Source organism: Trachymyrmex cornetzi, unplaced genomic scaffold, assembly GCF_001594075.2.
Source record: "Trachymyrmex cornetzi isolate Tcor2-1 unplaced genomic scaffold, Tcor1.1 scaffold557, whole genome shotgun sequence".
Taxonomy (NCBI): domain Eukaryota; kingdom Metazoa; phylum Arthropoda; class Insecta; order Hymenoptera; family Formicidae; genus Trachymyrmex; species Trachymyrmex cornetzi.
The window spans coordinates 219,041-232,957 of NW_017299868.1; the positions used below are offsets into that span (position 1 = coordinate 219,041).

Genomic DNA, 13,917 nt, shown 5'->3' on the forward strand with positions numbered 1-13,917 from the left:
TCACTCCCAAAAATAGATTAAAATTTCACTCTTTCGGAGTGAACCTCATTCCAAAAGAATAAATCTCTTGTTACGGCTCAGTCGCAGTAACGTGTAGAAACGAAAATATTAAGCCAAACTATTGAATTGAGATGCAGCGGTTTCGCGTAACATCCCACCGCCGCCACTAATTATGTTACGACACGTCCGCCATAACGTGTTTAAACGAAAACATTATGAGGAATTCTCTGCGTTTCTAACTAGGGCGCAATTTGTCAATTACTATTTTTAATTATTTTCGCGTTCCGAATTATTGAATTAAGATGCAGTGATTTTCAGTTTATCAATCCGGTCACTACGGATCCGCTGTCACCAATTATGTTACGAATTTAATTCTGCGCGTCCCGCCACCGTCACAAATTACTTAAGAGTGCGATATTGATATTTAAAATATCCCTGCGTTATATTTTGCGGCCGCATCGCTGCTGGATACGGAGTGGGGAGCGGAAAGCAGACCAGCGCGGCGGCGGATAGGATATAAGATTGGGAGAGTGGCGGAATGTTTATTAGGATAGGGGAGGTATGATCAGAGTATGCGCGCGTCTCAGGCCGAGCGGCAATCCATGAGAGCGCCAGCACCGGCGTATCGCATGCTATAGGAATCAATTAAATCTTGATTTAATTTAATTGCTCTAGGATTCTAAAGTTACTTGTTAATGTTCCTTCAAAACAGATTTCAAAATTGTGCTCTATTAGAGTGTGACATTATATAAATTACTTGATTAAACAATCTATAAATTCTGTTGAACTCTCGCTGGGCTTAATGCTTTAATTAAGATTCTAATATCAAATTAGAGGATATTCATTTAGCCGAAAGATTTAGTATCGTTCCCAGCAATTTGAGCCGTTTCATCACTTCATACCTGTGAAGGATGGAGTACGGAAGAGAATTGAGCAAAACAGAACATAACATCATATTAAAGGTTGAATTTCTATTTAATACAGATCTGATTGACACACTGATTACATTGAAATTGAAGTGGTAGATCATTTTATCGAAAAAGTAATTTTATCATGTCATTAAAGCGGTTAATAGTCCTTATTGTAATGAAAGAAAGAATTTTGTGAAAGAGAGATGGGTAGTAATGGAGGGAAGAATTGAGCAACTCCTAAAAGCGCAGTCAATTCTGAGAAAGGACGAACTAAGCAGCTACTACAAGCGCAGTTAGTTCGAAGGAGAGGGGGTGAACTTAGCAGCTCCTACAACCGCAATCAGCTCGAGGGGAAAAGATAAACTAAGCAGCTCCTACAAGCGCAGTTAGCCCGGGAGAGAGAGGAAAACTGAGCAGCTTCTACAAGCGCAGTCAGCCGGGGAATAAGGAGAAGAACTGAACATTTGGTCGATTAATTAATATTAAGAAGATGAAGAAATTTATTGTAGGTAATTAAGAGTGGTAAATAAGGAAGAACTGAACAGCTCCTACAAGCGCAGTCAGCTCGAGGAAGAATGACGCTGGACTCAGTTTTCACCCCGTTTATATAGATGCCGTTTGATGACACCCGCGAGCCAGGAGGCAGGGGGAGCGCAAGTTTCCCGGAATTGGGCGTACGTGACCAAAATGAAAAATAGGTTTTTCTTCCCAAAATATAATTTGTACCGGATTAAAACTCGGCATAGTTTACGCGAACTTACTCCAAAATGAAGAAATCAAGTTACTTCTGCCTTAACCAACGGAATTATTAAATAATTAATGAATTAAATTTAGGGTCTCTCTCTGTGGTTCGCGCTGCTACCTCCCGACTCCCGGTCGGTACTCGTTAACGCGATTAATTGACATTATTTATTCGGTTTTTGAATTAATTCAAGCGGTCGTAGCGATCCAAAAGCGACAAATTAACTAAAGAAACATATTAACGCAATGAGAGACTTTTAAATTAATCATATTCTTAGTCAGAGCGGCTGAAGTCCCATCACGAGTCCGGATCGACGAATGACACGCGCACCGCGAGCCGTGATTGGTGCGTGATAACTTATTCCTATTTCAGAGGATTATAATCGCTGAAGCGTTCAGAGTAGGCTAATTCTCTCTAATTACGCATAGGGCGGCAATGACATAACTCTCATAGCGTACGAAAAGAAATTCTTTACTCCACGCGGAATTAATTGACTCAGCATTTCGTCACAACGGAATAGCACAAGGCACACGCCCTTCGCGTGCTCTGATTGGCTCTCGCGGTACGCACGCCACGCGTCATCGGCATGACTGAATAGCGCGTCGCCGGGTGAGATTTCCACTACGAATTTCGCAATTTTAATAAAAGATTATAGATGGACAATGTAAGAACGAAATTAATTCAGCGCAAAATAAAAAGATTAAATAACAAAAATATTCGTGAAAATAAAACTGAATTATGTTTTGAAGAGGGGCCGGATGTAACACTCTTTTTAAAAAGAGTGAAAATCTGCCACTCTTGAACAAGAGTTACCGTATTTTCACTTTTTTTACAAGACTGGTTCAATTTTCAATTTTTTCGAGTGAGATTTCACTCCACGAGATTTAGAGAATAATGTAATTTTTTAATTAAAATTTTATCAGGTCGAAACTTATTAAAATTTCATGTTTTTGCAAAAACAATTAAAAAATGCGACGATATTTTAAAACCGTATTGTATAAGCGTCAAGGATATTTTAACAAATACAAAAGAAAAAGTGTGCGAAAACGCATTAAACGCGTTTCTTGGAATCATCGCCATTCAGGTAGAATACTATATTACAAACATATGCATCAGTATTAATTGTATTGTTAGTGAAAAATATATATAAATATATACATGTCGTTATTCCAATCCATTAAATCTAACATTACGCAAAATTTACTTTATTATATCTTGTCATTTCATCCGTAATACATTTTAAATATATGTATACAATGCCCCAATGCCCAGCTATAAACGGCATATATTTGTAGGCCGGCTTAGTAGATCTCTTGGCTTCCTTAGGAATTATTTCGGATTGCATGATTAGTCATTCGGGCGGTGAACTCGGTTGCGCATACGCAGATGGATGTCTCACAATTGAACAAACTATTTTATCAGCATACTTTATCGGTTTGGCATGTGCCGAAGAAAAAGAAATTCGTAACTCAATGGCAGTTGTCAGTATCGATTACAACCGTCTTAAAAATATATGTCCAACGGACATTCAAATAGTATGCCGCAATAGCAAGAACAGCAGCGTCGTGAGTGGACCCACAGAATACATACAAGAATTTATAAAAAAATTACAGGTAGAATTGGATGGCTTTCGTATTTTGTTAAATGAATAAAAACCTTGTTTAATGATTTTTAAAATATCAAATTTTTTAAATCAAACCACAATTTACGCGTTGCATGTGATAAATTTGTACTTTTAGGCCAATAAAATTTACGTGAAAGAGATCCACTGCAACGTACCATATCACAGTTCTTATCTTGCATCAACGAAAACTCAGCTTTTGTTTAATTTGAACAAAATAATACCTTGGCCGAAGAAACGAAGCCCAAAGTGGATCAGCACTTCCATACCTCGTACCAAATGGATCAATTCAGCATCACAATTATCATCGGCGGACTATCATACGCATAGTATATTAAACACCGTTCTCTTTGAACAAACATTGCCTCTAATTCCAAGTAACGCTATCACTATCGAACTCGCACCATGCGGTGTTCTGCAGCACGTATTGAAAAAATCTTTGCATCCAGAAGTGACAAATATTGTATTGACTCAATGCACTGAACAAAATAAAGATGTGATTTTTCAAGCAATTGGAAGACTTTACAACTGTGGCTTACAGCCGCAAGTTGCGAATTTATATCCACCAGTGGAATACCCAGTCAGCAGAGGAACTTCTATGGTTTCTCCATCGATTAGGTACAAGAAATTACCGTAACTATTAATCTAATTGTTATCTATATAAACAAATAGATATACATACACACTACACTAAAAAATTGAAGTATTACCTATTCTGTTTTCCAAAAATACCCACACAGCACAAAATTCCGTTCAAGTTCCCTGGGAGTTCATTTCGCTGAGCTCTCAAGGAGCTCATAAAATTCAAAAAAAATGAACTCCCAGGGAGTTCATAATTCTGACCTCCCGTGGAGCTTACACGATTCAAAAAAAAAAGTTCCCTAGGAATTCATTTCGCTGAACTCTCGAGGAGCTTATAAAATTCGACAAAATATGCTGAGCTTAGACAAAAAATTTTACAAGACTTCCTGCGAGCTCAAAAAGAGCTTCTTGCGAACCAAAATAAAGCTCTCAGGGAACTCACAAAAGCGGACATAGGAGTTTCCGGGGAGCTCCGTGCGAGTTCATTTTAAGTTTAAATAAAGCTCACAAAAATTTTATGAGCTCCTTGTGTTGTGTTGATAGACAATCATCAAGAAAGAATAATACTAAAAAATAATAACAATATAATCCGAAAAACATTTTAAAAAACATTTTAAAAAAACATTTAATTCTCTCTAAATTCGCGTAGGATGGCAATGACATAACTGTCATAGCGTACGAAAATGAACTCTTTACTCCACGCGGAGTTAATTGATTTAACATTTCGTCACAACGGAATAGCACAATACACGCGCCCTTCGCGTGCTCTGATTGGCTCTCGCGGTACGCGCACCACGCGTCATCGACATGACTGAATAGCGCGTCGCCGGGTAAGATTTCCGCTACGAATTTCGCAATTTTAATAAAAGATTGTAGATGGACAACATAAGAACGAAATTAATTCAGCGCAAAATAAAAAGATTAAATAACAAAAATATTCGTGAAAATAAAACAGAATTATGTTTTGAAGAGGGGCCGGATGTAACAATAGTTTAGATAATATTAATATTTTTCAAAATCTCCAAATGACATTAAAATTAAAAAATTTTAATTTAATTTTTACAATACAAGAGTTACACTTATTTAAATACAATTTTAGACAAGGAGAATAGTCGAATTGACATGGAATTACTGGTCTATATTTATTTTGTGTAATATATACCAATGTATAATGATATTAGTTATATAATGATATGTAGTTATATAATAATCCACATCTCATTTTAATCATTTTAATGTCCCATTAGATGGGACCATTCCCAGGATTGGTTTATTCCATGCTATACAACACAAAAATCCATAAAATCCAGAGAAAGATACGTCGACATTTCACTCAACGATCAAGACTATGATTATATGAGCGGTCATGTAATCGATGGAAGAAACTTGCTACCTGCGACGGGATACCTTGTACTTGTTTGGCAAACTATTGGCATGATAAAAGGACAAATGCATACAACAATACCAATAACTTTCCGAGATGTAAATTTCATTCGTGCTACTCATTTATCAAAAAATGCTGTAAAATTGAAAATTGCGATACAGAAAGGTATTAACTAAATTTAAAGTAGCCTAATTGTAAGAATGCATATAACCGAATATATATAAAAATATTACAGATGGAAAGTTTGAAATAACCGAAGGAGATAGTGTTGTCGTAACAGGTACGGTGTACGAGATGTCGCATTCAGAACAAGAAATGATTTCGACAGATCTTTTACCGCAGAATAATGAAGAAGAACACATGACAACACGAGATATCTACAAAGAGTTCAAATTGCGCGGTTACCAATACAGCGGCTGGTTCCGTGGAATAACGAGTGCCTCTATTTCAGGAAATCAAGGACATATCATTTGGAGAAATAATTGGGTAACATTTATGGATATTATGTTACAGATACAAATTATTGGATACGATACTAGAGATTTGTATGTTCCTACGAGTATCCAAAAATTAGTAATCAATCCCATGCTTCACTCTCGAAAGCTACAAGACTACACAAATGGCGTAGAAGATACAATAGAAATAGGTAAACGTAACTATTCGTCAATTACTAATTAAGAGTTGTTTGTTCAATATATAAATATCATGTATAACATAAACCATCTTATTACAGAATTACCGATACGAATATGTAAAGAGATAAGCGTGATTAAAGCGGGAGGAATAGAAATTCAAGGTCTTAAAACTACGCAGATCTCTCGCCGGAAATTAGCTCAAGATGCAGTTATCGAAGAATATACGTTTGTAGCTCATTGTGATCGTGCTAAGATTTCTTTAAACGAATCGATTCGGATATCAGCCCAACTCGTTTTAGAAGATCATCAAGTTATCAATGTGAAAGCCATCGAATTAGTGGAAGATGTCGATGATGTTGAATTAAAAAATCTCTCATCTTCGTTGCTGCTTAAAGCATTTGGTGATATTCCATTGATACAAATGAATGCCATTCTATTAACATCGCCGAATCGTTTTAATCCAGCAGACTTATCGCAAAACATTTCAATCGGAGATTATAAAAAACTATCGACAAATGATAAAGTCTTAATAATTGCTGGCTTTAATCTTTTAACTAAACAACAAACATCACTAGAACGATTGTTGCCCTTTTTGAGAGAGGGTGGTTATCTGTTAACGCGTGAGAAATGTTGCATAATTGACTATAAAAAATATTTACAGCGATACGAATTAAACGTTATTCTCGAAAAGCACGCTGATAAAGAAATGATTGTGCTTCTGAAAAAGAAAGTTTCGATAGAAAAAAGAACTGTCGTCTACATAAACAATGATAACTTTAATTGGTTGGAAAATCTAAAGCTGCTTGTGAGTGATGAAAATAACTTCAATAAAAATAGTAGAATTATACTTGTCGGAGAAGGAGATTTTGAATGCGGTTTATTGGGTTTTGTAAACTGCCTAAGAAAAGAGCCAGGCGGAGAATATGTTAGAGGTGTTCTCGTTCAAGATGAGGAGGCACCTAAATTCTCTCTTCAAAATCCTTTCTATACACAACAATTAGAAAAAGATATGACTATTAATGTATTACGATCTAATAAAACCTGGGGATCATACAAACATTTAAAATTACAACGACCAGAAGCGAAACTTGTACCAACCGCTCATGTCTGCCAAACGGTATAAATCTTTTCAAAGAATATCATTAGATATTAATATAATAAATATACGATAAATGTTACGCATTTCAGCTTTCGAATAATGTCCCGATTTTTTAATTTAAAATTTTGTTTCACCTGTTTTATAATATGATATAAAATTGTTCTTTTTTTATAGATTCGTGGAGACTTAAGTACATTTTGTTGGATAGAAAATAATCGATCAATTGAGTCTCGTCATGAAGATTTGGTGCACGTTATCTATTCATCCTTGAATTTCAAAGATGTAATGCTCGCCACTGGTAAATTAACATCTTATGGTGCGATTTTACAAGGACGTTTCCTTCAATTTCCTCTTGGAATAGAATACGTAGGATTGAATTGTAATGGACAACGTATAATGGGAATTTGTAATACTAAGTAAATAGCGCTACAAGAAATATATAATATTTATATTGTGTAATACTAACAAAGCCAACAGTAAATAAAATATATTCTTTCTAGTTCTATAGGAAACGTCGTTGTAAAAGATAAATATCTGTGTTGGAAAATACCCAATTCGTGGACGTTTGAAGAAGCAGCGACAATCCCGGTGGTTTACAGCACGGTTTACTTAGCCCTACACATTTACGGAAAAATGAAAAGAGGCGATAAAATACTTATACATTCTGGTACTGGAGGCGTTGGACAAGCAGCTATTCATCTCGCTCTCAAAGAAGGATGCGAGGTGTTTACAACCGTGGGCACGAGTGATAAACGGGATTTTATTAGAAAAATGTTTCCGGCTATTTTGGATAAACATATCGGAAATTCTCGAGATACTAGTTTTGAACAAATGATAATGCAACAGACGAAAGGTCGCGGAGTCGACATTGTGTTAAATTCATTGGCGGAAGAAAAATTAATCGCCTCCGTTCGGTGTTTAACTCAAAACGGTCGATTCTTAGAGATTGGTAAATTTGATCTTGTTTCTAATAATCCACTGGGTATGCCTGCGTTCCAAAAAGGTATCAGTTTTCATGGAATTATATTGGAGAATATATTCACTGATGATCGCAAGTATAAATCGCTATTGTGCAAAATGGTAGCTGATGGTCTTGAAAATGGAACAATTAAACCAATTCAAGTAAAAATTTTTCCAAGAACAAATATCGAAGAAGCTTTTAGATATATGGCGAGTGGAAAACATATAGGAAAGGTATGCCTGTATTGATTAATAATAGCAAACAGAATTATTCAATTTTATCTAAATGGTTTATATAAATAATAATTATATCACGCATAATATGCATTCTTAATTCTTTTATAGATAATTATAAATATCCATGAAAAGAATGAACCTTTAGATAAGCACATTCTCGCATACCGTCGCTATTATTGTCTCAGAGATAGAAGTTACATTATATTAGGAGGTCTGGGTGGATTTGGGTTAGAGTTAACTGACTGGCTTATACTTCGTGGTGCCAGAAACGTTGTTCTAGTTTCGCGAAATGGAATAAAAAACGGTTACCAACGCATGAAAGCTCAACTGTGGAAGTCATATGGTGTAAACGTTCTAATCATCAAAAATATCAATAGTGCTAACGCCAAAGATTGCGAATATCTCTTACGGATTGCGGAAAAAGAAGCACCGGTGGACGCGATATTCAATCTTGGTGTAGTGTTGAACGACAACATCCTCAAGAACCAAACTGTAGAGACATTTGTCGAATCTTTTCAATCAAAAGCTCGAGCAACGCAAATGTTGGACAAATTTTCCAGAAAACTCTGCCATAAATTGCGGCATTTTGTAGTGTTTTCTTCCGTTTCCTGCGGCAGAGGAAACGCTGGACAAACTAATTATGGCATGGCCAACTCCATCATGGAGAGAATTTGCGAAAAGAGAGTGAAAGAAGGATTACCTGGATTGGCGATTCAATGGGGAATTGTAGGTGACGTAGGTCTCATCGCTGACATGCAGGAAGACAATAAAGAATTAATTATCTGCGGCACTTTACAACAGAAGGTATCCTGCTGTCTCGACGAACTTGATAAGTTTTTACTTCAAAGTCGGCCGATTGTGAGTAGCATGGTTGTAGCTGAAAAAAAAGTAGGATCTTCCGGACGTGGCAGTTTGAAAGAAATTGTCGCAAATATTTTAGGTAGGGGCTTTCGTACAATCTTATCTTATATACATATATATATTTATTATACTTTTTAATTTATGAATAACACACTATAGTATAAGTTATAATCGTCTATTTCGTATTGCAGACATAAATGTCATGAAAGTTTTAAATCAAAATTCATCTCTGACCGATCTCGGAATGGATTCCATGATGGCCGTAGAAATCCAGCAAACTCTGGAACAAGAATTTGATATTTTCTTGTCAACACAAGAGATACGAAGTCTCACTTTCGCGAAACTTACTAAAATGTCCAATGCAAATGTCAGTGATAATGTGCATGAGGAAAAGAAACGCGACATAGAAAAGCTAGACGATTTAAGCTCTCTAATTGGTGTTATAAAAGATGAAGATTTTATTCCTCAAATCTATTCCGATCTCTCTATTAGAAAACAGAAAACTACTAGCGAAGTATTTCTCATACCAGGTATCGATGGATGTGGAACTGTATTTAAATATTTAGCACCAAGTATTATATTTTCAACGACATGTTTACATTATAACGCAAATAACATTGATGCTACTGCAAATATCATCTCACAGATGACTGATAATCTCATAAATGTACGTATTTATATTAGTAATTCATGTTATGTTGACTGAGGTTTATTTTTATTTAAGGAAAATGAAATTTATCGAACACATTTTAAATATTTTTATAGCACGTATTACCAAAACTAAAAAATGGAAAAGAATTTATAATGGTAGGATACTCCTTCGGATCTGTTATCGCAATTGAATTAACAAGAAGATTGGAAGCTTTGAAATTTAAAGGCCGACTCGTTCTCATCGACGGCGCTCCTGAACAAATACGAACGATGTATAAACATTTTGATGTAGAACATTTTATACGTTCTAACAATACGAATCTTCAGATTTATGTTCTAACTCGTATTATGAAACTTTATTCGTCAGGAAGTAGTGAAAAGGTATAATTTTCTTCTTGGACTTATACATATTAAATTAATTTACAGTACATTTATAACATAATTCTGTTTTCTTTATACAATTGATATCAACTTTTCTCTCCTATGGTCTTATTTCTTTTATATATAAAAACGTAATGTACAATTTGGTAGATTCTAATGGAACTGAAAAAATGTGAGACTTGGGATGAAAGATATAATATTTTCGCCAAACGATTCTTAGCTATGAACACGTCCCTCTCACCTACAAATTTAAAAACGCTGTGTGTAACAGTTTACAAAAATTCAGTAGCTATTCAACAATACGATCCTTCTACTTTACCGCTTATTAAATCTCCCATAATGTTGCTAAAATCTACACATCCGTTGAATATGCTAGCGATCGAAGAGAATTATTGTTTACACAAGGTATTTTTAACAAGTTTGTGTTAATCTCTCTATACAGAATGAATTGAAATTAATAAAACTTTTGATTAATGATGTATGTAATTATTTAAGGTAACTCAAAATGTGGTGAAAGTACATTATATTGAAGGTAATCACATGTCGATCTTGATGAACGAAAAAGTGCCAGCTGCAATTAACGGAGAACCACCATTTATAATTTAATATTTTTATTTTATATAATTTAGTAATTTAAGTTTATCTATAAGTTTATAGATGTAATATTTTTAATACAAAATAAACTGGATAATGCATTCATTATAACAAAAAGAGATAAATAAAAGGTATACAACTACGGACGCAAGATATTAGTAGCGCGAATTAATATATATTTAATGATTAAAAATACATATAGACGTTTCGGTCTTTAATCAGACCATCTTCAGTAATACAAAAAATAACCTCAAATGAGAACATAGATAATTATAAAAATCCGCAAGAATTAAAAGTCAATAAATATATAAAAACTAGTCAACGCAAAATTACAAAGTTCTTGATGAAGAGAATTTTTATAAAAGTATCTCCAATCATTTCAAAGGCGCAGATTCGCAGCAAGTCAAATTTGTAGTCAAATAAGTGAAAAGTACAGCAGTGAGTCAAAAAGCGTATCCGCGATGAAAATTATTGCGTTTTGCGTTGACTAGTTTTTATATATTTATTGACTTTTAATTCTTGCGGATTTTTATAATTATCTATGTTCTCATTTGAGGTTATTTTTTGTATTACTGAAGATGGTCTGATTAAAGACCGAAACGTCTATATGTATTTTTAATCATTAATTTATATTAATTCGCGATACTAATATCTTGCGTCCGTAGTTGTATGCCTTTTATTTATCTCTTTTTGTTTTAATATTGAACTACGTTTTGACCTAATTTGCATTCATTATACATCATATTGAAAAAATTTGTTCTTCCAATGAACGTGTTCATAGATTCAATAAACTCGTTCATTAAATGTGTATCATAAAATTTCATAGAAGTGATAAAATGCAATCATTATGTTAACTCATTGTTTCATTAGTTAATAAAGTCTGTTAAAGGGGAATATTAAGATAATATTTAATTTTGTCAATGTACATATTCCTTATTACAATGAATTCTAATAATAATTTTATAACTCATATTCATCCTTTTATAAAATCTAAATCATTATGAGAATAAAATTGTTCATTAGACAAATTTTTAATGAATTTTTTATTGTATTTACATATTTTATTCAGTGCAGGTACCAAAATTATTGCTTTATTTTAAATCAGTCGAAAAACTTTTTTTTTTAAGTCATAGTTACCTAGCAACGTTAAGTATTGTATATAAGAAATTGATATAAATGTCACTGCGTAAACAAATATCACAGCGCCCTACCAAGCTTATATTCAAAATTCTTTCGTCAAAATTTATTTCGGTTAAAATATCTCAGAAATTAAAACCGTAATAAAAAAATCTACTGTGTTCGTACATTAATATTCACTTACATTGCATAATTTTTTAGTAATATTATATGTAGGCATTGTGAAAGCCACTTGAATGACAAACTAGCTTTACATGTGTGCGTACGTGTGAATCTGAAACTTGCAAAATAATGCAAATGATAGTAGTTAACTGTAGCGGTTCTGAATACAAGATACTAGAGACACTATAATAAGAGACTGGCATAGATTCTACTTGGATAGAAAATGGCGGACCTCTTAGGGCGCGTTCACACAGAAAAGCAGAAAGCAGAAACCAAGATAATTTAATACACAGCAGTGTACAGCTGAACGCGTTCACCGACATATATATGTAAGATACAGTAAGAATATGTTAATAACAAATATAAAGATAGGGTATTGGATCACAATCACAAGATTTTGAATAGTGAATAGTATAATAATTTAATCACATGATAATTTAATTATAAACATAAATAATATAATTTAATTATAAACATTTCGGCCTAGATTAGGCCATCTTCAGTATACACAGTAAGATTACAACTGTCAAAAAGAGAAATGGTAAAAATGGTAATGAAAAATGGTAAGATGGTAATGTTGTTAAAGAAATTATTTGTTTGTTAGATATGAGAATAGAGCTAGTGTTATAACTTCAATATAGTTAACCTATAACAAAATTATAACCACTTATAATACAATAAATAATCTAATTTTACAGAAAATGACAGGTTGTTGTATCTTGGGGTGTAAAAACCGAAGTGAGGAAGGATGTTTTATGAAGCGCTTTCCAATCGATCCAACAATGAAGAAAAAATGGTTGCATACTATTGGGAGAGAAAATTGGGAACCAAAACAGTATTCAGCTGTTTGTGAGGTAAACATATAATTATATGAAGTATATTAATAGTGGTTTACAAAATGGTTTGTATTTGCTTATTGTAGGTTCATTTTGATAAAGAAATGTGGGAAAAGGTTTGACAGGATGGAAAGAGGAAATTGAAGATACAAGCAGTACCAACAATGAAATTACATTCATTGAAATTACATTCATTGAAATTATTACCAAATGGTTTAGTCTGATTACATCACGTTATGCAACACTAGCTTTAGGCAAAAATCCTGCAAACGAAAACAGTCTTCAAACATACACAAAAACCGTAGAATTTTTAGAATCCTGTATTGATTTATTTTGTGACATGCAAATTGAGAAGAAGGAAATATTCAAACCAGTACAAACTGGTCTTATGATAACAACAAAATCATATACAGAAATAACCGAGTATTTAATTACAAAACGCGGTTTTTTGTATGTGCTAGGAGCTCGTTTTTCCAATGATTTTGTTGAAAATTTGTTCTCTACTGTTAGAAAAAAATGTCCTGCACCTAATGTATTACAATTTAAAAACAGTTTAAAATGGTTGACTGTATCTCAATATTTACAAGATTTACCAAATACTAATTATGACATAGATTATAACATAGACAGTCCTTAATAAACGTCAAATGTTATTTCAGATATCGCATTTAAAATATTTAACACAGATCAAGATAATCCAATTGTGACAGAAAAATCTTTTTTTCTCTGTTTAGGTAACATAATATCCAATGCGAAAGATTGGGAAGGCCAACGCAGTACAAGGGGAAAAATAAATTTAAAAAAAGTTATATGTTCAAAATTGTTCCAATATGTAGTTCCAATGTTAATTTCGTTTAAATCTATACTTTAATAAATCAGTTACGTCTTAAATGTTTAAATATAAATATATGTTATATAAGGAATATTTTATAAAAAAATTTAAAAAAAGTTTATCTCATTATAAAGTAAATATATTACATAATAAATATGGTATATATTATTAAGTAAATATATTATATAACATTAAGTAAATATATTTAGAATTTTCGTTTTCAAATAATTTCTGGAATCTATTATTACTAATAGTTGCGCGGTCACGATAAATCTGGGAGGCCCTGTACAAT

General features: G+C 33.3%; 1 protein-coding gene across 1 annotated transcript in view; it reads left to right on the forward strand.

Annotated features, from left to right (window-relative positions):
* LOC108765847 (fatty acid synthase) overlaps positions 1 to 10,694 on the forward strand; it is a 42,812-nt gene extending 32,118 nt beyond the window's left edge. The window contains exons 8-20 of the mRNA XM_018514697.1: positions 2,577 to 2,737; positions 2,949 to 3,266; positions 3,393 to 3,892; positions 5,104 to 5,405; positions 5,476 to 5,892; positions 5,974 to 6,992; positions 7,149 to 7,390; positions 7,475 to 8,168; positions 8,280 to 9,111; positions 9,224 to 9,699; positions 9,798 to 10,064; positions 10,215 to 10,469; positions 10,560 to 10,694. Coding sequence (XP_018370199.1) covers positions 2,577 to 2,737; positions 2,949 to 3,266; positions 3,393 to 3,892; positions 5,104 to 5,405; positions 5,476 to 5,892; positions 5,974 to 6,992; positions 7,149 to 7,390; positions 7,475 to 8,168; positions 8,280 to 9,111; positions 9,224 to 9,699; positions 9,798 to 10,064; positions 10,215 to 10,469; positions 10,560 to 10,670 — 5,594 coding nt within the window. The 3' untranslated portion in view covers positions 10,671 to 10,694. The remainder of the gene's footprint in view (positions 1 to 2,576; positions 2,738 to 2,948; positions 3,267 to 3,392; positions 3,893 to 5,103; positions 5,406 to 5,475; positions 5,893 to 5,973; positions 6,993 to 7,148; positions 7,391 to 7,474; positions 8,169 to 8,279; positions 9,112 to 9,223; positions 9,700 to 9,797; positions 10,065 to 10,214; positions 10,470 to 10,559) is intronic.
* The last annotated feature ends 3,223 nt before the right edge of the window (positions 10,695 to 13,917 follow it).